At 43.1% G+C, this 23,664-nt stretch overlaps 1 protein-coding gene across 2 annotated transcripts; it reads right to left on the bottom strand.

Annotated features, from left to right (window-relative positions):
- Positions 1-1,201: 1,201 nt before the first annotated feature.
- On the bottom strand, positions 1,202-23,659 carry CDR2L (cerebellar degeneration related protein 2 like). 2 transcript variants are annotated; one of them, XM_077251743.1, is made up of 7 exons: positions 23,526-23,659; positions 23,167-23,277; positions 14,289-14,401; positions 11,583-11,731; positions 10,421-10,585; positions 6,488-6,758; positions 1,202-5,964 (listed from the first exon to the last, which is right to left on the bottom strand). In XM_077251743.1, exons 2-7 carry the CDS (start codon positions 23,243-23,245, stop codon positions 5,383-5,385), a joined length of 1,359 nt encoding a protein of 452 aa, XP_077107858.1. In that variant the 5' UTR covers positions 23,246-23,277; positions 23,526-23,659; the 3' UTR covers positions 1,202-5,382. The 2 variants fall into 2 exon arrangements, with proteins under 2 accessions (XP_077107858.1, XP_077107859.1); XM_077251744.1 differs by having other exon boundaries at positions 23,552-23,602.
- Positions 23,660-23,664: the final 5 nt, after the last annotated feature.

Here is a 23,664-nt window from a genome sequence, read left to right on the forward strand (position 1 = left end):
GTGTGTAAATGAGTAACTGGCTTAGTGATAGAAAGTAGAGGGTGGTTATAAATGGTATAGTCTCTAACTGGGTCGCTGTGACCAGTGGGGTACCGCAGGGGTCGGTGTTGGGACCTAGTCTCTTCAACATATTGATTAACGATCTGGTAGAAGGTTTACACAGTAAAATATTGATATTTGCAGAGGATACAAAACTATGTAAAGCAGTTAATACAAGAGAAGATAGTATTCTGCTACAGATGGATCTGGATAAGTTGGAAACTTGGGCTGAAAGGTGGCAGATGCGGTTTAGCAATGACAAATGTAAGGTTATACGCATGGGAAGAAGGAATCAATATCACCATTACACACTGAATGGGAAACCACAGGGTAAATCTTTCATGGAGAAGGACTTGGGGATCCTAGTTCATGATAAACTTACCTGGAGCAGCCAGTGCCAGGCAGCAGCTGCCAAGGCAAACAGGATCATGGGGTGCATTAAAAGAGGTCTGGATACACATGATAAGACCATTATACTGCCTCTGTACAAATCCCTGGTTAGACCGTACATGGAGTACTGTGTACAGTTTTGGGCACTGAAGCTCAGGAAGAATATAATGAAACTATAGCGAGTACAAAGGAAGACAACAAAATTAATAAAGGGATCTGGGGGAACTACAATACCCAGAGAGATTGGCAAAATTAGTATTATTTAATCTAGAAAAAAAGACAACTGAGGGACGATCTAATAACCATGTATGTATAAGTATATAAGGGGACAATATAAATATCTCTCCGAGGATCTGTTTATACCCAGGAAGGTGACAGTCACAAGGGGGCATTCTCTGCGTCTGGAGAAGGTTTTTCCACCAACATAGAAGAGGTTTCTTTACCGTTAGGGCAGTGAGAATCTGGAATTACTTGCCTGAGGAGGTGGTGATGGCGAACTCAGTCGAGGGGTTCAAGAGAGGCCTGGATGTCTTCCTGGAGCGTAACAATATTGTATCTTACAGTTATTAGGTTCTGTTGAAGGACGTAGATCTGGGGATTTATTCTGACAGAATATAGGCTGAACTGCATAGACAAATGTCTTTTTTCGGCCTTGCTAACTATGTTACTTTGTCTCTGAAAATCCTAGCGACCTTGTGGAATCAATGCATAGCTTGAAGACTGATATTTGTTTAGTACTTATTACTTAAATAAGAGAATGACACAGACACAATTCTTTGTTACATTCTAATATATTTATTACCTTAAGAATAAAGCAATTTTTACGTAGAAGAGTAAATTAAAGTTCCCATTTTTATGGCCATCATATACAGAGATGGCCGGTTTGAGGCTAATACTGAGATGTCATGGTCATTCTAGATCATTACAGTAGGAGTACACTTAATACTGACTGTTGCCCCAACCTGAGAATTTTGCACGTATATAGATGTATATGTAATAGTCTTCACATGCTATCCTTAGCAGAAGAGCATCCAATACCTGAGCATCACTCATAAATGCTATGGACGCCAATGGTCAGATGGACTTTCTGTACCTTTAAGAATACATGTGACAAAAAAGTGACAATAGATAAACTAACTCTTAACTATATATTACAGAATAAATAATATTCAAGCCTGGACAATAATTTATATGAAAAAGATTGGACCAAAACTGCAATAAGCTGACTGACGGCCAGTAATATTTTCCATGGCTGTATAATATCCTCCATCAGGGGTGCAAAGATGACGAGCACATTGGTAATGCTCCGGGGTACATCTGCCAACCTCAGCTTCCCGGTGCAAGATTAAATTCTTGGTCACCCATAGACCTTACATACATAGCTACATATGTAGAATGGGGCATGCAGAATGTCCCCCGTAAGTTCTTTATTACGAGGTAGGGTGGGATAGGTAAGATTTGCCCAGTGCTATATTTATTGGTACCCCCAGATGAGCTAGGTGACTGGCAGTATATCATCTTGACCCCTGGTTTATAAATACGTTAAAGGGGAACTCCAAAGAAAACTGGAGCTAACTATTGTAGTTTGGCAGTCATGAATAATGCTTTAGTCCCCCCTCGAATGTGGACAGAGAAACCTTCTGTAGCGTTTCGATGACATGGCACATCTCAATGCTCTTGTGGGCATCAGGTCGTTATGATCTTTTCTAACAATTATGCTATCTCTTTAAATAATTTAACTACAAACCCATCTTTTATCCAGTGCATCGTGATTTCCCCAAAGCTGGCAGGTGCAATCGCAGGTACTGCGCCGTGCATCTGAAACCCCATCCATTGGGATACCGATGCAGCCACTGGGCATCACGGTGGGTTGAGTTTCAGATGAATGCAGCACGACCCAGGGTCTGTAGTCACCCTTATTTCCGTTTTTGTGCATTTTGACCTTTCTGGTTGTTTACAGCAACAGCAAAATATACTATTGTAGTAGTTAAAAAATCATATTAACACATTTGTGAGCTAAAATGTTTTTTAGTACATGCCTGTTCTTTTCTTATTTTATATGCAATAGCAATTTTTCCATTAATTTTGTAAATAATCTTGATTAAATATCCCATCATGTTGTGTCTGCAGCTACTACTAAGGCCTACACGTCTCCATGGTAAGAGACTATGTGTAGCCGGATCAGTCGATTATTTTGCTATCCCTCCATTACTTCTTGCTAGCTCTTTTCTTACTTTTGTGAGACAGATGGAGAGAAATGACTCCGGTATCTTCCACAGATTGTTTGTAGTTGGTTACCATGGCGACACAGTTCTAAAAAGGAGCTATAGCCACAAGACATTATGGATGTTTAATACAATATGTTTGTAAAGTGGGGGTCACATGTACTCCACGATTTTTACATGACTTTGATGGCCAAAACCAAACCTGCATATTTTTTTTTGCCATTTTTTTGGCATACATGGCGGTATTGTATAAGAAAACTAGGCACCATGGATCAATTTGTCTATGACAAAATGGGTGCTTCAAGGGAATGTGTAATCAAAAAAGGACCTGTTAAAAATAGGTTTTTGTGCTAAATTAATTTTTGGAATTTTTTTTTTACATATCACAATCTTTAGGAAAAATAAAAAACATAGAAATCTTGCAATTTTCACATTGGCCACTGTTTTGTTTTTAGACTCATACTTCCTGTTTCAGGAAACAATACATGTACATAGGCACAATGGTGGTTTTTTTTGTTATTGAAGTGTCCAATGATCCTGTGCAAATGTCATGAGGAAACGGGGAGCGGGATCAGCTGTGACATCACCTACTGTAATTGGTGGATCCTGTGTTATCAGCTGTGTATAAAGAAGTTACTTGTCTTTGTAGTACTGACTATGATAATATGGAGCCTGCGCTAAACTCTTAAGTCATGAAGTTTGCCAGCGTGAAAATTGCAGGCTTACTTAGGTTTTTTATTTTAATAAAGAATGAGATCTGAAAAAAAATTGCCCAAAATGTTTAAAAGTACATGTAACACAAACCTGGATCATATCTGGTCCCTTTACAACAAGTGATGGGTATGATTTGACAACTCAGCACCAAAGCGGAGCATTTACCTGTTACATAAATGTTAATTAAATTACCGTATTCATATTTTTACATGTGACCTTGGGCAAATGGATCACCCCAACATGTGTCCACAAAATAAATATGGTAAAAAAAACCAAACAAATTTCTGAAATATCTGATATTTCAAGCAATCAGCTGGCAAAGGAAAATACATTACATATTTCTTGTTCATGGCTCCATAGTTTTGTGGTCAAACTGAAATCTCAGTCTCTGACTTTGGATAATCCATTGATGTCATTAGGGTCATATGACAATTCGCTTATCACAAAGTGTGGTACCATCAGCAATCAGGAAAAAAACCTGGCAAAAAGTGTTCTATTTTCCCACAGGGGAAAATGGAGCATTACACAGAGACCATTTAATCCAATAGAATGTGTGGACCAGGCAGGGTCTCCAGAGCAAAAGGCGCTATTTGGAACTAATTGCTCTATGGCAAAGATTCTGAATTGGAAAGCCCCTCTATGAACACAATTCACCAAAAAAGTTATGAAAATGGGGTTGTTTGAGTGAATGAATCTATGGTATGGTCGTTGGTAGGGGCAATACGTGCAGTAGATAAAGATACACTTGCATGTGCACGCAGGGTCCTAGGGTGGCTGTTCAGAGCAGAAAAAAATTCTGTTGCAAAAAAAACAAAAACGCCAAGGTATTGCATACAATATTAGGCTTACACAGCACCTCTGTTGCATCTTTTTACTGCTGGGGTGCTGGAAGCATGGCTTTTATCGAGTGATCATATGATGGTAATGTTCATATATTTCTGGTAGTCTGCTCAGCAATGTGTCACAGTGACAGGTCCAAGGACACTGTGAATTAGAAGAGACAGTGCCAGGCCCTCCATATGTCGTACCGGATAGATCACGGTTACAATCCCTGCCCTTTAAAATTGAAGTTTATAAAAAAAAAAAAAAATGTATAAATGGCCAAGATTTTGTCCTAGTCGCTGCTTTTTGTAGTTGCAATATTAAAAGGGTTCAACCTGGATTTGGAAAGGAGACGCGTACATACACACAACGGACAATACATTTAGCAGCAGAGCGCAGAGACAGACTCTGCAGAGCTTTACAATACTGATGCGGATCATCTCTGCAAAATCCTTCTCATACCAAATGTGCGTCACAGAACAGGCGAGCTGTATATACCTGCAAGGTTAATAAATAGGCTGACAGTGACACCACTGTTTATATCCTAGTGTTATATACTACCTGGAGCTACATGATAACCAATTAGGCCTGGGATACAATGCCACTTTCTGTAGCGCCACTGATTGATTCTAACCATTAAGTGGCAGCCACAGTCCAGCCAATTGCATACAACTCAATGTGCTGCTTTTGACTACAGCTGATGTAGGCAACTAGTTAAAATCAAGCAGTGGCGCTACAAAAAAGTTGCGGTGTAGCCCAGAACTTAGTGTTCCCCCTATTTAAAGTGAACTAATGCATGTCAATTTCTAAAAGTCATAGGTAATGATGTACATTCGTACCATCCAATTCTTACTGGGATACCCAGGACCATTTTTCAGGTCTAAGGTGGGTAAAGGTCAGACCTGTGAATGTTACCCATGAGACAGGTCTAAAGAGAACCTGAGCTCCGGATCTTACCTTTTTCTTCTTTATATAGCTCTGCTATAGTAATAGCATCATACACATCTACATTAATAATGCATTGGCTGTGCATAGCAAAGCTTATTCAGAAAACTGGCACCGTACATAAGTGTTCAGAAAGGAGGGTTGGCTATGGGCAGTGAGAAGAGTACTCCACTAGCAACTGTGGGGAATACATAAGAGTGCAGGGGTGGTTAGTGCGAGCAACACTGGAAGTTTGGTCTGAAAGGTCTCACTTGCCACCAGGTCCTTTTCCAGCACTGACATCTTGCTTGGTTCTCTGTATACGATTAAATATCTCTTTAAACAGAGCCTTGTACTCTGGTTGACTCTGTTCCAGCCGACGGTCAGCCGCCTCCAGCTGCAGTGTTAGTGCTCGCTCAGGCTCTACTTCTTCTGTAGGGAGGTCTCTGCTGGAATTGTCTCTTGACACCGGACGAGAAGTCTGCACCCCAGCGTGGCAGAGATTGTCCTCGTGTCTCCTGCATTTGGCCAACAGCTCCTCGTAACGTTCCAGCAGTGCGTGATACTGCTCATCCACTTCTCGCAGAATAGACATGCCACGGCGCCTCGTATTGTTGGCATGCAGGGTATAATTTCCTTCATGTCGGCTGGCGGCATCTCTCCCTACAATATCGCTCAGTGCGGTGTCGCTGCAGCTTTTCCTGACAGCCGAGTTTGGAGATGCTGGATTCTTGGCCAAAACTTCGTCCCCGTCTATAGGCTCTGGGTCATCCGTTTCTGGGGTCTTGTTAAGGGGTTCCAGCAGTGCCTGTGATAGGCTATCTCCACGGCTTAGGAGGTAACGCTTTACCTGTGTGAACATTGGGATGAGACATTTAAGTATACAGGGCAGGCACTACATGCTATGGAAGGAAGGCTGAGAATACATCATTTATTCTAGGCTACAGCCATTGTCTGTGTGATTTATTCACAGAATTTAGACACAAAGCCTCTTTGTATCCATGATTGCCTTTTGTCTTTGGGTAATTGTCTTCCTGCTTACATGATTACAGCCCTTGTTTATAGGCGTACACTGGGGGAGAGTTATCAAAGGCAATTTCCTCATAATTGTATAGCTAGCAAATGGCGCTTGGAATGAATAACAAGCTCAGGGACACTTGACAACATTTTAGGTTTTCTTAGGACTCGTATTTTATTTCTGTCGGCTTCTTAAACGGTAAAGCAGAAATAGAGCATGCTACCCTATTATAAAGACACTCTAAAGAATGCAAGAAATCCAACCATGTTGGATTTTTTTGTGACAGCCACACACTCACCCCAAGGTAACCCCTGCTTTACAGATTAACATGATGCATTTTCCTTAATGTACTCACTTGTTTCATTTGCTGTAATTCCTGCAGTTCGTTCTCAAGTTCTCTTATACGCATCTTACAGCTCTCCATCTCACAAGCTCTTTGCTCCAGCTCTGCATACTCCTGGATGACAGCCTGGTACTCTTGTTCTGCTCGCTCCTTCCGCTGCCGTTCCTCTGCTACCTGCGCCCTCAATGCATTAACTGCCATCTGCAAGCGCTGATTTTCCATTTGTAATGGCTTTTGAGAAAGGTCCAAGCAAGAAGCATGCTTGCTGACCGCATCATCGTACCTGTGCACAAGCATTAGTCATTGTCAGTAACACGATTACGTATTTCCTCAATGTCATTCTCATACTCGTAGCGGGCTGCACATGGGTTTCAGATTAACCAAATTGCCTTTAAATCTAAAATGTGAGAGCAATGTGGTCAGCACTGAAGAATGGATTTCTGGTGTTACGTGGTAGGACATAAAGACAATATATGTGAAGTATCTAACCGCGACACTCAATATCCATTATTTTTGCTTTGAGATCCATATATGTAGTGAAGGCCAACGTTTCGGCCCTTCCAGGACACACTATCCATACAATAAAGGCATTGACAAACACCCTCTAAAGGGCTGAAACGCTGTCCTCTTCTTTTTATATCGATACCAAAGATTAAATAAATACGTCTTGCTAAACGCATATTAAATCTAAAATGTATCAGCATATGGGCTCATGTCCCTATACCCAATGCAGCAGTCAACATGAAGAAACACTAATTATTTCCTGTATACTCTTGACTTGTGTGTGGACAACCACGACCTCATCAAGGATCACATGTGACTCTGACATGAGTCTTTACCCATCTGTCAAACTTTAGATTGCAGTATTTTTCAGACTATGAGATGAACTTTTTTCCTCCAAAATGTGGAGGAAAATGGGAGGGTGCATCTTATAGTCTGGATGTCCCTAATCTGGCTGTGGTGGGGATGTGGGGGAGCGGCAGAGCAGTGGGTCACCGGAGGCAGGAGCCAGCTGCTGCAGCTAACTCCTGTGCCTGCTGCGAAAGAGAAATTAATATTCACTCCATTCCACACCTATGGTTGTGGAAAGGAGTGAATATTCATTTCTCTTTAACGCTATGTGCACACGTTGCGGATTAGGCTTAGGAATTTCTGGTGCGGATTCTGTCTCTCCTGGCAGAAAACGCACCTGCGGTTTTTTGTGCGGTTCCGCAGCGTTTTTTTTGTGCGTTTTTGCTGCAGTTTTCTTGCGGATTTGCTGCGTTTTTTACCCCTGCGGTTTTCTATAATGGAATGGGTACAAAAACGCTGCAGATTCACAAAAAAGAAGTGACATGCTCCTTCTTTTAAACCGCAGCGTTTCCGCAGCGGATTTTCCGCAAAGTGTGCACAGCATTTTTTTTTTCTCATTGATTTACATTGTACTGTAAATCAATTGTGGATCTGCAGCGTTTCTGCACTGCAAAAAACACTGCGGATCCGCAGAGAATCCGCAACGTGTGCACATAGCCTTAATAGTGAGAACAGTGTTATCTGCAGCAGCCGGCTCCTTGCAGCTACCTGGCAGCTACCTACCTTCGAGTGTGCAGGCTACTTAAGGCAATGAACATTCCTTCCCTTTAGTAGTGGCACAAGTGAAAGCCCGGAAGCTGCCGGAAGCCTGCGGCTGACACGGTGCTCTCTAAAGAGCAATGAATACTCACTGCGCTCCACGCACATAGTCTTGGCGTGGAGAACAGTGAGTATTCTGGCAGCTGTCCTCAGCGGCTTGAGAAAAGCGCATGATGTCACTGCCATAAGCTGCTTACAAGCATAAAGCAGGTGCTGGCACTGGAGCAGGACGCTGCGAGGGCACGCAGGGTAGGTAAGAATGTTTTTTTTTCCTGCTGGGGCCATGCATACCAGGATGGGGAAGTGGGCCAATCATACCAGGATAAGGATGGGGTCATGCATACCAGGACGGAGATGAGGTCCCGGCATACCAGGATAGGTATTGGGGCCATGTATACCAGGATAAGGATGAGTTCTTGCATACAAGGAAGGGGGCCAATCATACCAGGATAAGGATGGGGTCATGCATACCAGGACGGAGATGAGGTCCCGGCATACCAGGATAGGTATTGGGGCCATGTATACCTGGATAAGGATGAGTTCTTGCATACAAGGAAGGGGGCCAATCATACCAGGATAAGGATGGGGTCATGCATACCAGGACGGAGATGAGGTCCCGGCATACCAGGATAGGTATTGGGGCCATGTATACCAGGATAAGGATGAGTTCTTGCATACAAGGAAGGGGGCCAATCATACCAGGATAAGGATGGGGTCATGCATACCAGGACGGAGATGAGGTCCCGGCATACCAGGATAGGTATTGGGGCCATGTATACCAGGATAAGGAGGAGTTCCTGCATACAAGGAAGGGGGCCAATCATACCACGATAAGGATGGGGGCTCTGCATACCAGGATAGAGATAAGGCAGCCATGCATACCAGGATGGGGGATATTAAGTACAGAATTGACCACATTTTTTGCTTCAATTTTTTTTTTCTAATTTCCTCCTCTAAAACCTAGGTGCGTCTTATAGTCCGATAAATACGGTATGCGAGAACAAATCATTAAGGTGTTTAAACCAGAATTCCCACATAAAACACCTTTAGAAGTCTCAACATTTTTGCATCGATCAGAAGTTGGCTACACCCACCAATCAAGATTGTGATACGTTACGCCACTTTAGTGGAGCAACTTACTCTAACAATGTGCTCCAGTCAGTGACTGGAGTAAATTTTTGGAAGCACTGCTCGCCAGTTAACAGATGCACCCATTTCATTTGTGAGCGCTGCTTAATGAATTACGCAAATTGTACTCGAGCGAGTGGTGTGCGCAACGCCAATCTTAAAGGGAATCTTTCTGTAAGAACTAGCTCTCCTAATCGGTCTGAGTACTTAAGTCATAGGAACTTGAAAAAATTATATCTTGATATCTGTGATCCAATGTTTTATTCCCAAGAAATCTTCATTTTTCTTATATGCAAATGAGCAGTTAAGATCTATGGGCCGGACACAGATCTATAAACCTATTATGCATATCAAAAGGAGTATATTAGAGTGAGCGACCAATAAGAAAAACCTCTTAAAATGAACTTTTATTAAATGATTAAAATAAATGTTCAAAATAAACATGTTGGGATGGGCTTCTGAATAACTACAATGAGAGAAGAAGATACACTTATCACATTTTGACCATGCATGGATCCATGGCAATGCTGATATTAATACTATCTGGTGTTATGTTGGTCTGGACGGACGCTTAGAGCGTAGTGAATGGGTGATGATCTAGGCATTGAGCGGTATCTATAAACATTCTGCACATTCAATAGTTCCATTTTTTATGAGTATGTTATTGGTTTGACAAACTCCCATTATGTCCACCTGAATACAAATCAGGTAATTTTGTTGCATATCTCTGCAATTTATGATATTTCTCCTTACATAAGGGTATATGGCCAGACAATTAATTTATAAGCATTTCAGCACTGTATATTTGGGTGATGGTGGTGGTTTTGTTAAGAGGTTATAGTAGGGTCACATAGGGATAGCCTACGTTGAGCAAGGGCACCATATCGAATCCTTAGGGTGCCAACCTCAGTGGCAAGGCAGGGTCTGTATGGGCTAATCTACTCCTCTCTAGACTGTTTTTGATTTACGCCGTGCCTTGGGATATTCTTTCTCTGCATTTTTTACTCCACTTTATAAATATATAATATGTTTTTTAATCATATTTAATAAAAAATATTTTGTAAGTTTTTGTGGGGGGGGGGGTTATTCACATGACACAGATCTACATGAGAATCTGCCTAGAATGCCTATTTTAATTTTTTTTTTTTTTTTTCATTTACAATTATAACAAAAAACCTTTAGTAGTAGTCTGTTCTTAGTACTTACCAGCTGCTGGGGCACAGTTCACGTACACAAGGAAAGGTATGGATAGTGCGACGTCTCTCTCGTTTTTCCCTTCTGGTTCGGACCTTTTCAAGCCCTTGCAATTCCTCAATCTGTCTCTGCAGATCTTCTACCTGTTTCTGTAGACCATCTATAGTGTCTGTCAAACTGGAAATACAAAATATTCAGAATCATGTCTATATTAAATTGCAATATTTTCTTCCCCCCCATGGTAAGTTGTTCCATGAAAAGTTATCAGTGGTTAGGCAGACAAGGCTCCCGAACATAAGGATATGTTCTCACAAGTCCCAATAAACTACAAGATATATGGCAGAAATTGCGGTAGTGCTGCAGATATGCAGTTTGCAGAATCATGGATCTCCATCAAAACTAGCCCAAATCAATGGATCTGATCTGTGTCAGGCAAATACAAAGTGGAAAAAAAATGTCAAAAATATATAGAAATAAAATGTATAATTGTAAATAACTCACCTTTTGCAGAAATGTATATAGCAGAATGTAAAAGTGTAAAACATTTGGTATGGCATGGGATGTAGATTATGGAATTAGCGCTGACATCTGTATTAAAGTTTTTAATTAAATTTAATTATCAATGTTGCATTGTGACATCTGATCTAACGATTTTGCACAGAGTCACAAATGTTTCCAAATGTGCTGGATTCGCTTTTGTAGATTGCACGTGACTCATTTCAATGCAGGTCACATGCAACTTCTCTGCGGTTTGGCCACTTTTTTTTTTTTACAGCAAGATTACAACTCTAAAATAGTAGTAAATTGCAGAAAAGTTGCACAGGTTTTCTTTCATTTGCCATTTTTTCTGAGAAGTGCTGTCATGTACCACATTGCCGTGTAGCCCTACCCAAAATCACCCATGTTTGAACATAGCCCTAAGGTCCAATTACATGGACTGACAGGTGGCACAACACAACTGCCGATCAGTAAACGTTTAGCTCATCACCGACAGCCTGTTTCCATGGCAAGATACCGTAATTGTGATAACAGCGGTTTTAACAACACTCATTCACAATTAGGAGGTGTAAATCCCCCTTTGGGATCTGCTATGTAACATAATGCAGGCTGGTTCTTCACAACTGTCCAATCTTGAGGGTCTGCTACCACATTGTGTCCTTTTCTATTTTCTCACCTTTCTATTTTTTGTTGGGCCACCTTGTTTTCCTGTACAAGTCGGACATTGGTGGCTTCCAGGTCGCGCGCTACAGTGTCCAGCTGCTCATATACCTTAGCGTGTTGCTCGTTCACCTGGCGGAGCATTTCCAGCTGTTTACTCAGGTACTGTGGAGACAGAAATACAAAAAAAAAAAAAAAATAAATAAATTATATATATATATATATATATATATATATATATATATATATATATATATAAAATTTGCTATTCTAACAGTGTGTCTGAGTTTCAACTTATGTCCATGTTTTTAGTGCACGCTCAAAATTGTAGACGCTGAGAATATTACATATTGTAATGTAAGTTACCATCAGCTTAGTAACGTAAGTTATCTATATTTCTTGTAATAAAAACTGTTGCTTTTAACTTGAGAGGTTAAAATAAATTTGTTAAAGTTGCTGGGACTATGGTGTTTTAATACAATAAAAATAGGGCTTCTCCCCGGTTTACCAGAACAGAAACTTTGACAGACTCATGAAGGACAATTGCCTTTCCTTTTTCTGTAACGTAAGTTACCAAGTAATAACACTGTATTTTGTATTTAATTTTATTGTTGAAAAATCAAACTGTATTGAAATCTATTGACAATAGTTTAATGAACAATATACATTCACTCCTTTGTGCCTGCCTTCAAAGAACAGTCCGTAGCCAGTTTTTGGCTTGTGAATGTAACGTAAGTTACCATGGAATGACCCACAAAGAAGAGAAGGAGACTAGGGCTGGGCGCTGAAGAACCCCAACAGGAAGCGGAGAGAAAGAAGAGTCGGAAATTACAACCCCTGGCAAAAAATTATGGAATCACCGGCCTTGGAGGATGTTCATTCAGTTGTTTAATTTTGTAGAAAAAAAGGCAGATCACAGACATGGCACAAAACTAAAGTCATTTCAAATGGCAACTTTCTGGCTTTAAGAAACACTAAAAGAAATCAAGAGCAAAAAATGTGGTAGTCAGTAATGGTTACTTTTTTTTAACCAAGCATAGGGAAAAAAATTATGGAATCATGAAAAACAAAAAAAAAAAAAAAAAAAAACACACTCCAAAACATCACAAGTATTTAGTTGCACTACCTCTGGCTTTTATAACAGCTTGCAGTCTCTGAGGCATGGACTTAATGAGTGCCAAACAGTACTCTTAATCAGTCTGGCTCCAACTTTCTCCGATTGCTGTTGCCAGATCAGCTTTGCAGGTTGGAGCCTTGTCATGGACCATTTTCTTCAACTTCCTCCAAAGATTTTCAATTGGATTGAGATCCCGACTACAAAATTAAACAACTGAATGAACATCCTCCAAGGCCATAATTTTTGCCAGGGGTTGTAATAGACTGTAGGAGCGGTCAGAGAGGTAAAAGGAGAACCATAAGAGCGCGGTTTCTTTGAGACAGATAAATAGGAGCATAGGAAGGTGGAGCTGGTGATCAACGGTGTTGAATGCTGCAGAGAGAACCAGGAGAATCAGCAGGGAGTAGTGACCATTAAGGCCCCGTCTCACATAGCGAGATCGCTGCTGAGTCACAAGTTTTGTGACGCAACAGCGACCTCAGTAGCGATCTCGCTATGTGTGACACGTACCAGCGATCAGGCCCCTGCTGTGAGATCGCTGGTCGTGTCGGAATGGCCTGGACCTTTTTTTGGTCGTTGAGGTCCCGCTGACAGCGCTGAATTGGTGTGTGTGACACCGATCCAGCGATGTCTTCACTGGTAACCAGGGTAAACATCGGGTTACTAAGCGCAGGGCCGCGCTTAGTAACCCGATGTTTACCCTGGTTACCTGCGTAAATGTAAAAAATAACAAACAGTACATACTCGCCTTCTGATGTCCGTCAGGTCCCTTGCCGTCTGCTTCCTGCTCTGAGTGCCGTACAGTGAGAGCGCAGCACAGCAGTGACGTCACCGCTGCGCTCTGCTCTCACTGTACGGCACTCAGAGCAGGAAGCAGACGGCAAGGGACCTGACGGACATCAGATGGTGAGTATGTACTGTTTGTTATTTTTTACATTAACGCTGGTAACCAGGGTAAACATCGGGTTACTAAGCGCGGCCCTGCGCTTAGTAACCCGATGTTTACCCTGGTTACCCGGGTGCTGCAGGGGGACTTCGGCATCGTTGAAGAGAGTTTCAACGATGCCGAAGTCGTTCCCCTGATCGTTGGTCGCTGGAGAGAGCTGTCTGTGTGACAGCTCCCCAGCGACCACACAACGACTTACCAACGATCACGGCCAGGTCATATCGCTGGTCGTGATCGTTGGTAAATCGCTATGTGAGACGGGGCCTTTAGATGCAGTTGTTAGTAGATCATTAGAGACTTTAGTAAGGGCAGTTTTTGTAAAATGTTAAGATCAGAATCCTGATTGTAAAAAGTCAAGAGACTAGATAAAGCATTCCGGGAGTTTAGATATGAAGTGGAGATTAGAGTCAGGTCAGTAATTAGAATTAGTTTCTCATGCAACAGCCACTTCTTGGATAATGTAGCATTACACTAAATTCAAGAATGTATGATTAACCATGTAATGCAAGAACATTCTGGGCCACAATTGCAGAAATCATTTTCATCATCTTCCTGTTCTGACTCAGAGGAAGACCCAAAGCAGGGAACCCACCTTTATGACATCAATAAGTGCCCAGTGGGAATATGGATAGAAAACCCCTTCAATGATGTCCTGTTACCTCAATCTCCTGCACCTGGTCCTCATTGCTCAGGTACATCTGCTGCAGAGATACTTCCAGCTCCTTGTTGCGCTCTAACAGGGTCTTCCCCAGTTCTGCTGCCAGATGCAGATCTGATAGAGAGAAACGGATGATTAATCCATGAAATCAGCTTCTCTGTTGCTATCCTTTCAGAACATACACATTATATATTATTCATATTTGTAATCTCAACTTCCTCTGCTACGTAGTATTCATATCTCACCGCCATGGCTTCTTAAAAGAGAAAATGGATCATTGTGTTAGACTGTCAGGCAACACACATTCATAATTCATTCAGAAAACAATGGATGGCTTCTAGTCATGAGAGAATGCTGCAAGCACGAAGCAGATACAGTCATGAAAACATTCTCAATTTTGAAGAATAAACATGCAATAAAGTAAAGCCCCATTGTTGACTAGAACAGGAGATATATATATACCGGTATATTTTTTTTTTTAAAACACCACTCCAGCAGGTTTTTTTGTACTGCAGTGCTGGAGTGGTGCGTTTAATGCAAGTTCTCTGCCACTACTCGCATACTTGCCTGCCGCAGTGTTCATCTTTTATCAGCGCTGCTCCGATCACACCCAAGCAGTTTGTAACCTACCGAATCACTCCAGCGTTTCATGGAGCAGGCTGGAGGTCACGAGCTCTCAATGCAAGTCTATGATACTCGTACACTTACACTGAGAGTGTGTGACTGTTTCTTCTGATTTCTGATGAGTCAGAAGTTGCAGTCACAAGATACCACCACGGGACCTGAGGGGCGCCGGTTGAGCTGAAGATGGCGGGCAGTGAGTATAATATTAGATGCAGGGATCTTGCATTTCTCTCTCTGTCTGCTGGCATCAACAGGGTACATCTACAGTACCTAATTTAGACATGCTGTGAATTCTCGGGAGCACAATTCCAAAGCAACAAAACTAAATTCTGAATATTTTTTTGTGGAAATGCTGAGGATTTACAAGAAGAATTGACATGCTGTGGATAACAAACCTGTAGACCTGCACAATTTAGGCTCTGAACTGTGACACATATCATACTGTGGATAAACAACCTTGTTTCAAGCATGTGATGCTCCTTCAAACTCACCTGTTGGGATATGTTCCCACGGTCAGTAAACGCTGTGGGCTGGACGCTGTGTACATCCACAGCGTCCAGATGTTATAGCATAGTGGATGGGATTTCGAGAAATCCCATGTCCACTATGCATGCACCGGCGCCCGCGGCTCACCAGCGGAGACGCGCATGTGGCGCGTCTTTCCAGACCGCAGCATGTCTATTTATCTTGCGGAGACGCCACCCATACAATGTATTGGACGTGGTGAATCCGCATGGTTCAATGAACACATACGGAATCACCTGCGTTCAAAAGCCGGCAGCGCTTTGGGCGCAGCATGTCATGGTCCCAATGGCAGGGGACCTCAGAGATTACCGCAAGTCTGCAAAACATAAATACTCGCTCTTAGGGAAGTGGTAACTAGGCTGACCATATACCTGATCCTAGCGCAAACACTAACAGCAGCCGGGGAACGTGCCTACGTTGATCCTAGACGTCTCGCGCCAGCCGGAGAACTAACTAACCCTATCAGGGAAAATAAGACCTCTCTTGCCTCCAGAGAAAAGACCCCAAAGTAATACAAGCCCCCAACAAATAATAACGGTGAGGTAAGAAGAAAAGACAAACGTAAGAATGAACTAGATTTAGCAAAGAGAGGCCCACTGACTAATAGCAGAATATAGTAAGAAGACTTATATGGTCAGCAAAAAACCCTGCAAAATATCCACGCTGAATATCCAAGAACCCCCAAACCGACTGACGGTGTGGGGGGAGAATATCAGCCCCCTAGAGCTTCCACCGATATCAGGAATCACATTTTGTACAAGCTGGACAAAAAATAAGAACAATGCAAATGATCAAAAGTACGAAAGCAGGACTTAGCTTATCTTGCAAAGAACCAGGACCTGAAGACAGGAGCAAACAGAAGTGAACTGATTACAACGATGCCAGGCACTGGACTGAGATTCCAGGAAGATTAAATAGCAACACCCATGGACTAACGAAGCAGGTGAGTACCAACCTGGTAAAAGACAATCCAAGTGCCAAATCACTAGTGACCACAAGAGGGAGCCAAAAGGTATAGTTCACAACAGCAGCAGACATGTGCTGTGTGCAAAGCGCTGCCAATTACTGAATGTCTGCACATACCCTAGCAAGTAATAGGTGTGGGCAATATGAAAATTACAGCTGAAACCAGATGAAAAGGGGAGATGCTGATTAAATCTTTGCATTGTGTTTCTGCAAGTGTCACACTAAGAATGGAAGAGCAGACAAGAGGACAGCAGAACTGTTTGAGGACTTGAGAATCAAAATTGTTGAACAATATCAACAATCTCAAGGTTACAAGTCCATCTCCAGAGATCTTGATGTTCCTTTGTCCAAGGTGAACAAAATAATAAAAAAGTTAACGACCCATGGCACTGTAGCTAATCTTCCTGGATGTGGACGGCAGAGGAAAATTGAAAATTGATGAAAGGTTGCAACGCAGGATAGTCCAGATGGTGGATAAGCAGCCTCAATCAAGTTCCAAAGAAACTCAAGTTGTCCTGTAGCAAAGGGTGCATCAGAGTCAGCGCAAACTATAGGTCGACATTTGACTGAAATGAAACATTATGGCAGGAGACCCAGGAGGAGCCCACTGATAACACAGAGACATAAAACAGCTACACTGCAGTGTGCTAAAATATACATGAGCAAGCCATGAAAGCATCTTGTGGAGAGTGGAGACAAAGATAGAGCTGTTTGGTAAAGCAAATCATTCTACTGTTTAACGAAAACAGAATAAGGCCTACAAAGAAAACAACACAGTGCCTACAGTCAAATATAGTGGAGGTTCAAAGATGTTTTGAGATTGTTTTGCTGCCTCTAGCACTGGGTGCCTTGACTGTGTGCAAGGCATCATGAAATCTGAAGATTTCCAAAAAATTTGGGGTAGCAATGTAGTGGCCAGTGTCAGAAAGCTATGTGTCTTAGGTCATAGGTCTTCCAGCAGGACAATTACCCCCAAAATACTTGAAGAGCACCCAGAAATAGATGGAAACAAAGCACTAGAGAGTTCTGAAGTGAGTAGCAATGAGTCAGGATCTAAATCCTATTGAACACCTGTAGAGAGATCTTAAAGTTGATGCTAGGAGAAGGAACCCTTCAAATATGAGAGACCTGGAACAGTTTGCAAAACTGCAGGTCATACAGCTTGGATTTTCAAAATCACCAGCATGCCCTATCTGCTGCAGATATTTTTTTTCTGGAATTTACAGCAGATTTCATACCTCACCTTACAATATGGGAGCAATTGGTTGCAGAAATTGTTAAAGCGACCCTCCACCCCCACCATAGTAAATGCACTATAGAATTTATAGTAAATGTCTAGACTCTTCTAAGTGTTACACATGGGATTCTGTGATGGCTCTTTTGCACAGTATGAAGTACTGATTATGGCAAACTACTATAATTGCTATAGCTACGCCTTTGTCTACGGCTGGTGGCAATAAACCATATAATTAAAATTAGGGTTGATCAAATAGGTTTGGATAAGTGCTTATCCGACTAGCTATAGCGCTTACCGAATAGCTGCATCAGGAACCCGGATACCTGGAGCGCTCCCGATAATCAGCTGTTCGGAGCCTCAGCTGCATGTTTCGCGGCTGTGTACCAGTGACAGCACATGCATGTACAGCCTGTTTATTGTGACTGTCACAGCTGCGACACATGCAGCTGCGGTGCCGAACAGCTGATTATCGGGAGCGCTCCAGGTATCCGGGTTCCCGATGTAGCTCTTTGGTACGCGCTATAGCTATTCGGATAAGGAATTATCCAAAACTATTAGCTCATCCCTAATTAAAATATGTTGTGGTGTCATCTTGTTTGACTGTAAGTAAAGGAAGGAGTGATCAATATAATACCTCGCACAAAATATGCCAGTGTTGGGTAATAATTATTTAATTAATTAATATATAAGTAATATAATTGTGATATTGCCATGTATTAATATGGAGACCTGGCATAAATCCATTACTAGATAATATCTGGGTATAAGTAGCCCTGCAAAAGGGGTTGTGTAGAGGAGAACATTTCTCAAAGGTCTCAAACTGCTATAAAAACAAACAAAAAAGTAATGGAAGAAGTAAAACAAAGGCTTGGGGGGGGGGGGGGGGGGGGGACGGATAACACAGAGAATGGGGCCGGTTATGCCAATAACACTCAGAACAAACTCAGAGTTTGAGCTGAGTGTCATCTTAGGCCAAGTTCACATTAGCGTTTGAGTCCACAGCGTGGTGCTGCGGGCTTCTTTCCTTAGCTCCGCCTACTTCTGCGTGTGTCCTGCGTACCTATCTTTAACATTGGGTACGCAGGGACATGCCTTGTATGCAGATTTGTCCGCCGTTTTGACATGCCTGCCGAACGCAAGAAAATCCTACATGATGCATGCAGAAGTAGGCGGAGCTAAGGAAAGAAGTCCGCAGCACCACGCTGCGGACTCAAACGCTAATGTGAACCCGGTCTTTGATCAGATTGTCTCGCATGAAAGAATCAGAGCACAGGTGTGGAAAAGATGGAGACCTTAATTTCTCCATCTTCTCCAAAAAATTGCAGATCTGCCCTGCCCCATAGAATAACATTGGGCCGAGTGCTATGTGATAAAACGTGGGATAACACTTGGTCGTTTTATTCGCTCGTGTGAGGGAACCCTTAGGCCGGCCTCACACTAGCGAGTTTTACGGACGTAAGAGCGCAGAAATTACGTCCGTAAAACTCGCAAAATAAACGGCACAATTATTCTCAATGGGGCTGCTCCGATCAGCCGTATATTACGGTTCAGTATTATACGGCTTTCTACGGCCGTACAAAATCGCAGCATGCTGCGTTTGTCAGCGTATTGCGCAAAAAAATCGCTAATGAAAGTCTATGGGGGCGAGAAAAATACGGATTCCACACGGACCTGCAGTGTGACTTGCGAGAAATACGCAGCGCTGTTAGTGAAAAGTCGGTAATTCAATTGCCGGCTTTTCATTTCTCCTGCACAAACCCGACAGGATATGAGACATGGTTTACATATAGTAAACCATCTCATATCCCCCTTTTTTTTTGCATATTCCACACTACTAATGTTAGTAGTGTGTATGTGCAAAATTTCAGCGCTGTAGCTGCTGAAATAAAGGGTTAAATGGCGGAAAAAATTGGCGTGGGCTCCCGCGCAATTTTCTCCGCCAGAATGGTAAAGCCAGTGACTGAGGGCAGATATTAATAGCCAGGAGAGGGTCCATGGTTATTGGCCCCCCCGTGGCTAAAAACATCTGCCCCCAGCCACCCCAGAAAAGGCACATCTGGAAGATGCGCCTATTCTGGCACTTGGCCACTCTCTTCCCACTCCCTGTAGCGGTGGGATATGGGGTAATGAAGGGTTAATGCCACCTTGCTATTGTAAGGTGACATTAAGCCAGATTAATAATGGAGAGGCATCAATTATGACACATATCCATTATTAATCCAATTGTTGGAAAGGGTTAAAAAACACACACACACGATTTAAAAGTAGTTTAATGAAATAAACACAGCGGTTGTTGTAATAATTTATTGTTCTCTCAATCCATCAGGAACACCCTCGCTTGGAAAAATAATAAACGCACAAGATACATACCTTCTGGTGAACCGTCTCATCCCACGAAGTAATCCATCTGAAGGGGTTAACTAATATTACAGGCACGAGCTGCGATAAACCACTCGCTCGTGCCTGTAATCCCCGGGTGCTGAAAGGAAAGCAGTGATCTATACTTACATTGAGTCGCGGTGAGGCGCCCTCTGGTGGATGTTCTCATGAACTGCAGCCTGGGAACTTTTTCCCACGCTCCAGGTCATATGAGGACATCCACCAGGGGGCGCATCACCGCGACTGAAGGAAATGTAGGTCAATGACCTACATTTCATTCATTCGCCGGGGATTACAGGCACGGAGCACCGCTGCATTTAGCAGGGCTCCTGCCTGTAATATTAGTTAACCCCTTCAGATGGATTACTTCGTGGGACGAGACGGTTCACCAGAAGGTATGTATCTTGTGCGTTTATTATTTTTCCAAGCGAGGGTGTTCCTGATGGATTGAGAGAACAATAAATTATTACAACAACCGCTGTGTTTATTTCATTAAACTACTTTTAAATCATGTGTGTGTGTGTTTTTTAACCCTTTCCAACAATTGGATTAATAATGGATAGGTGACATAATTGACGCCTCTCCATTATTAATCTGGCTTAATGTCACCTTACAATAGCAAGGTGGCATTAACCCTTCATTACCCCATATCCCACCGCTACAGGGAGTGGGAAGAGAGTGGCCAAGTGCCAGAACAGGCGCATCTTCCAGATGTGCCTTTTCTGGGGTGGCTGGGGGCAGATGTTTTTAGCCACGGGGGGCCAATAACCATGGACCCTCTCCTGGCTATTAATATCTGCCGTCAGTCACTGGCTTTACCATTCTGGCGGAGAAAATTGCGCGGGAGCCCACGCCAATTTTTCCCGCCATTTAACCCTTTATTTTAGCAGCTACAGCGCCCAAATTTTGCACATACGCACTACTAACAGTAGTGTGGAATATGCAAAAAAAAAGGGGATATGAGATGGTTTACTGTATGTAAACCATGTCTCATATCCTGTCGGGTTTGTGCAGGAGAAATGAAAAGCCGGCAATTGAATTACCGGCTGTTCACAGATATCGCGCTGAATGAAATCTAAATACAGAATATATATATATGTGTCTCAATGACATATATATATATATATATATATATATACTGTATATATGTTTTCCCGAACATTTGAGCACATAAATCCATTAGATGTCGGTTTTGCAAGCCTGCGCGAAAATCTCGCAGTACGGATGCCATACGGATTACATACGGAGGATGCCATGCGCAAAATACGCTGACACACCCTGACTACGGATCACTATTTTGGGAACATTTCTCCGTATTACGGCCGTATAATACGTGGCGTATTGTCTTACGCCAAGTGTGAGGCCGGCCTTATACTGACCCTCAGTGATCCCCTGCAGCTATCATGCCAAAACTAACCTAGTCTTCACTGGCCTCTGCTTCCTTAACCACTAGAATACGAATCGCCTGCCTAACCAACCTCCGGCTGAGCTTTAAAAATCATTTTCATGCTCACAGAAACCCCAGAAAGGTCATACAATTTCTCATTTAGTCCGTGTGCCCACAATCAGTTTTTGACGCTGAGTATTTTTGCTACATAAAAAATCCCAAAATGGATGGGATCTATGGAAATCTCGTGCCGACTGCGCTTTTTTAATTACTCAGCATACACTGACCTGCGGGGTGAATTTCAAACCTGCAACAAGTCTATTTATCTTGCGGGTACGTTTTCTGTGCATTCCACAAATTAAAAAGCGCACATGCGTTTTTAGTGCGTTTCCATGGAAGAATGGCATCTAAAACGCATTTAATCCGAAAATTACTACATCAAATAAAGTTTGTCAAAGCCAAATACCAGGAAGTATAAAAAAAAGGCCATGTTCACACAACAGGATTCCGCTCCATGGAAATAAGCGGCCTCACATGGACTACCCCAGCACCAATGTTATTCACAGGACTAGTGTATGTATTTAGTTTGAATTTCCATGTGGAAAAAAAAAAAAAATAGTACAAGACTCGACTGTTCAAGTTTGTAAGTGTGGGAAAAAAATGGTATCCCATAGGAATCATCCGTGTAGCATTGGATTCTACAGATATATTATTATTTAGTATTATAGCGCCATTTATTCCATGGTGCTTTACATGTGAGGAGGGGTATACAGTGCAATTATTACATAGGAAAAGGTTTGTGGTTTTGTAAATGTTATTTTCTGCTGATCCAAATGCCAGTACAGGTGGGGATGGTTTATCTCTATGGGGTAAATGCAGAGGATTTGTTTATACACCCGTGTGAATGGAGCCTATGGGGAAATTCTTCAAAAGAGCTACAGTGGGAATGTACGGAAAAGCCATCCGGCCGAAAGCAGCGTCCTGTATGGTGTGTTCATGCAGGGGAGGGTGGTAGCTAAAACCCCAATTCTAATGCAGTATTTATCTGACTGCAGAGTAATGTAGTCATTCCAGCTATGTCTCACTTACTGGGCTGCTTGCTGTAGTTTTGATAAGAACATTGTAATCAGCAGGAGATTATCACTAGAGGACTAGTAATATTGCTGCCAGGTTGTCACCCATATTCATGAGCTCTGTATAACTTCACCCCCACCACTGATTGATGGCTTTCTGCCTATGCACAGCAAACACAGAATTCTCTGTGAACAGGGTTATACAGAGCTCAGCAATCAGAGAACTGCAGAGGACAAAACAGTAATTTTATCAAAACTGCAGCATTCAGCCCAGTAAGTGACTCATCACTGGAATCAGGGTCTCTGCCCCTAGGTTACGCTGCTCTCAGACGTGGTAGCAAAGACCTGGTGACCGATTCCCTCACTGACGGTCCCTTCCCAGGGTGTGATCTGCAGCATTACAGAGTGGCCACGTGGCGCGTACTGTACGATGTGTGTCGCTCACCACATGGGCCGCCATTGTGCCCCGCAGCGTACGGCTCGTTTCCACAGGTTTGGATGCCGCGTTTTTGCTGCCCAGAGAGCAGATTTTGGTTTCTGATGATAAAAAAATGCTGCAAAAATGCAACGTGTGAACATAGCCTTACACAGGGAGTGAGACCAGTGTGTAAACTAGCCACAGACAAGCCACGGGGGGCTCCATACATAGGACAGAGGCGGACGGGTCGCACCTGGGTCCATCTCTCACCTTGCTCCAGGTCATGGTGGTCATACCAAGGCTCGTCCTCCTCGCTGTGGAACTCCTCCATTCTTCCTGCCCCCAACATCAGGCCAGGTGGGCAGCTGGATCTGTGGGTAACTATGGGTGGGATAGGACCAGAGGATTAGTGACCCTTCTGCACCCCACCCCTTACATCTGCGCCCAGAGACCGGACCATGGCAGCTGTACCAAGGGCTAATAATCAGGGCTCGGCAGACACAGGCCAGCGCTGGCGCCATGTATGTGATGGAGGCCGGCCACCGACTACAATGCCCAGCAGCTGCGTGCAGTGTGCGGCATGGTGACGGGTCAGGACCGCACCACTGTGCTATAGGGGCCGCCCCCACCTGCTGGCCCGGCCAGTGCTCGTCACCCGGCGCCCTGAGAGGCTGCAGACCCCCGCTCTTCCCGGTCCTCGTCCTGTATCCCGGCTCCCCGTAGCATCCCGTCACATCCCTGGGCCTGGACCGGCAACGCCCCGCCCCT

Source organism: Ranitomeya variabilis, chromosome 4 (assembly GCF_051348905.1).
Source record: "Ranitomeya variabilis isolate aRanVar5 chromosome 4, aRanVar5.hap1, whole genome shotgun sequence".
NCBI lineage: Eukaryota > Metazoa > Chordata > Amphibia > Anura > Dendrobatidae > Ranitomeya > Ranitomeya variabilis.

Coding starts and splice junctions, on each gene's coding strand:
- CDR2L (XM_077251743.1), bottom strand. CDS start 23,245: ATGTTGGGGGCAGGAAGAATGGAGGAGTTCCACAGCGAGGAGGACGAG. Junction 14,402..23,166: donor CCACCATGACCTGGAGCAAG/GTGAGAGATGGA, acceptor TCTCTCTATCAG/ATCTGCATCTGGCAGCAGAA. Junction 6,759..10,420: donor GAACTGTGCCCCAGCAGCTG/GTAAGTACTAAG, acceptor GCTTGTGCACAG/GTACGATGATGCGGTCAGCA.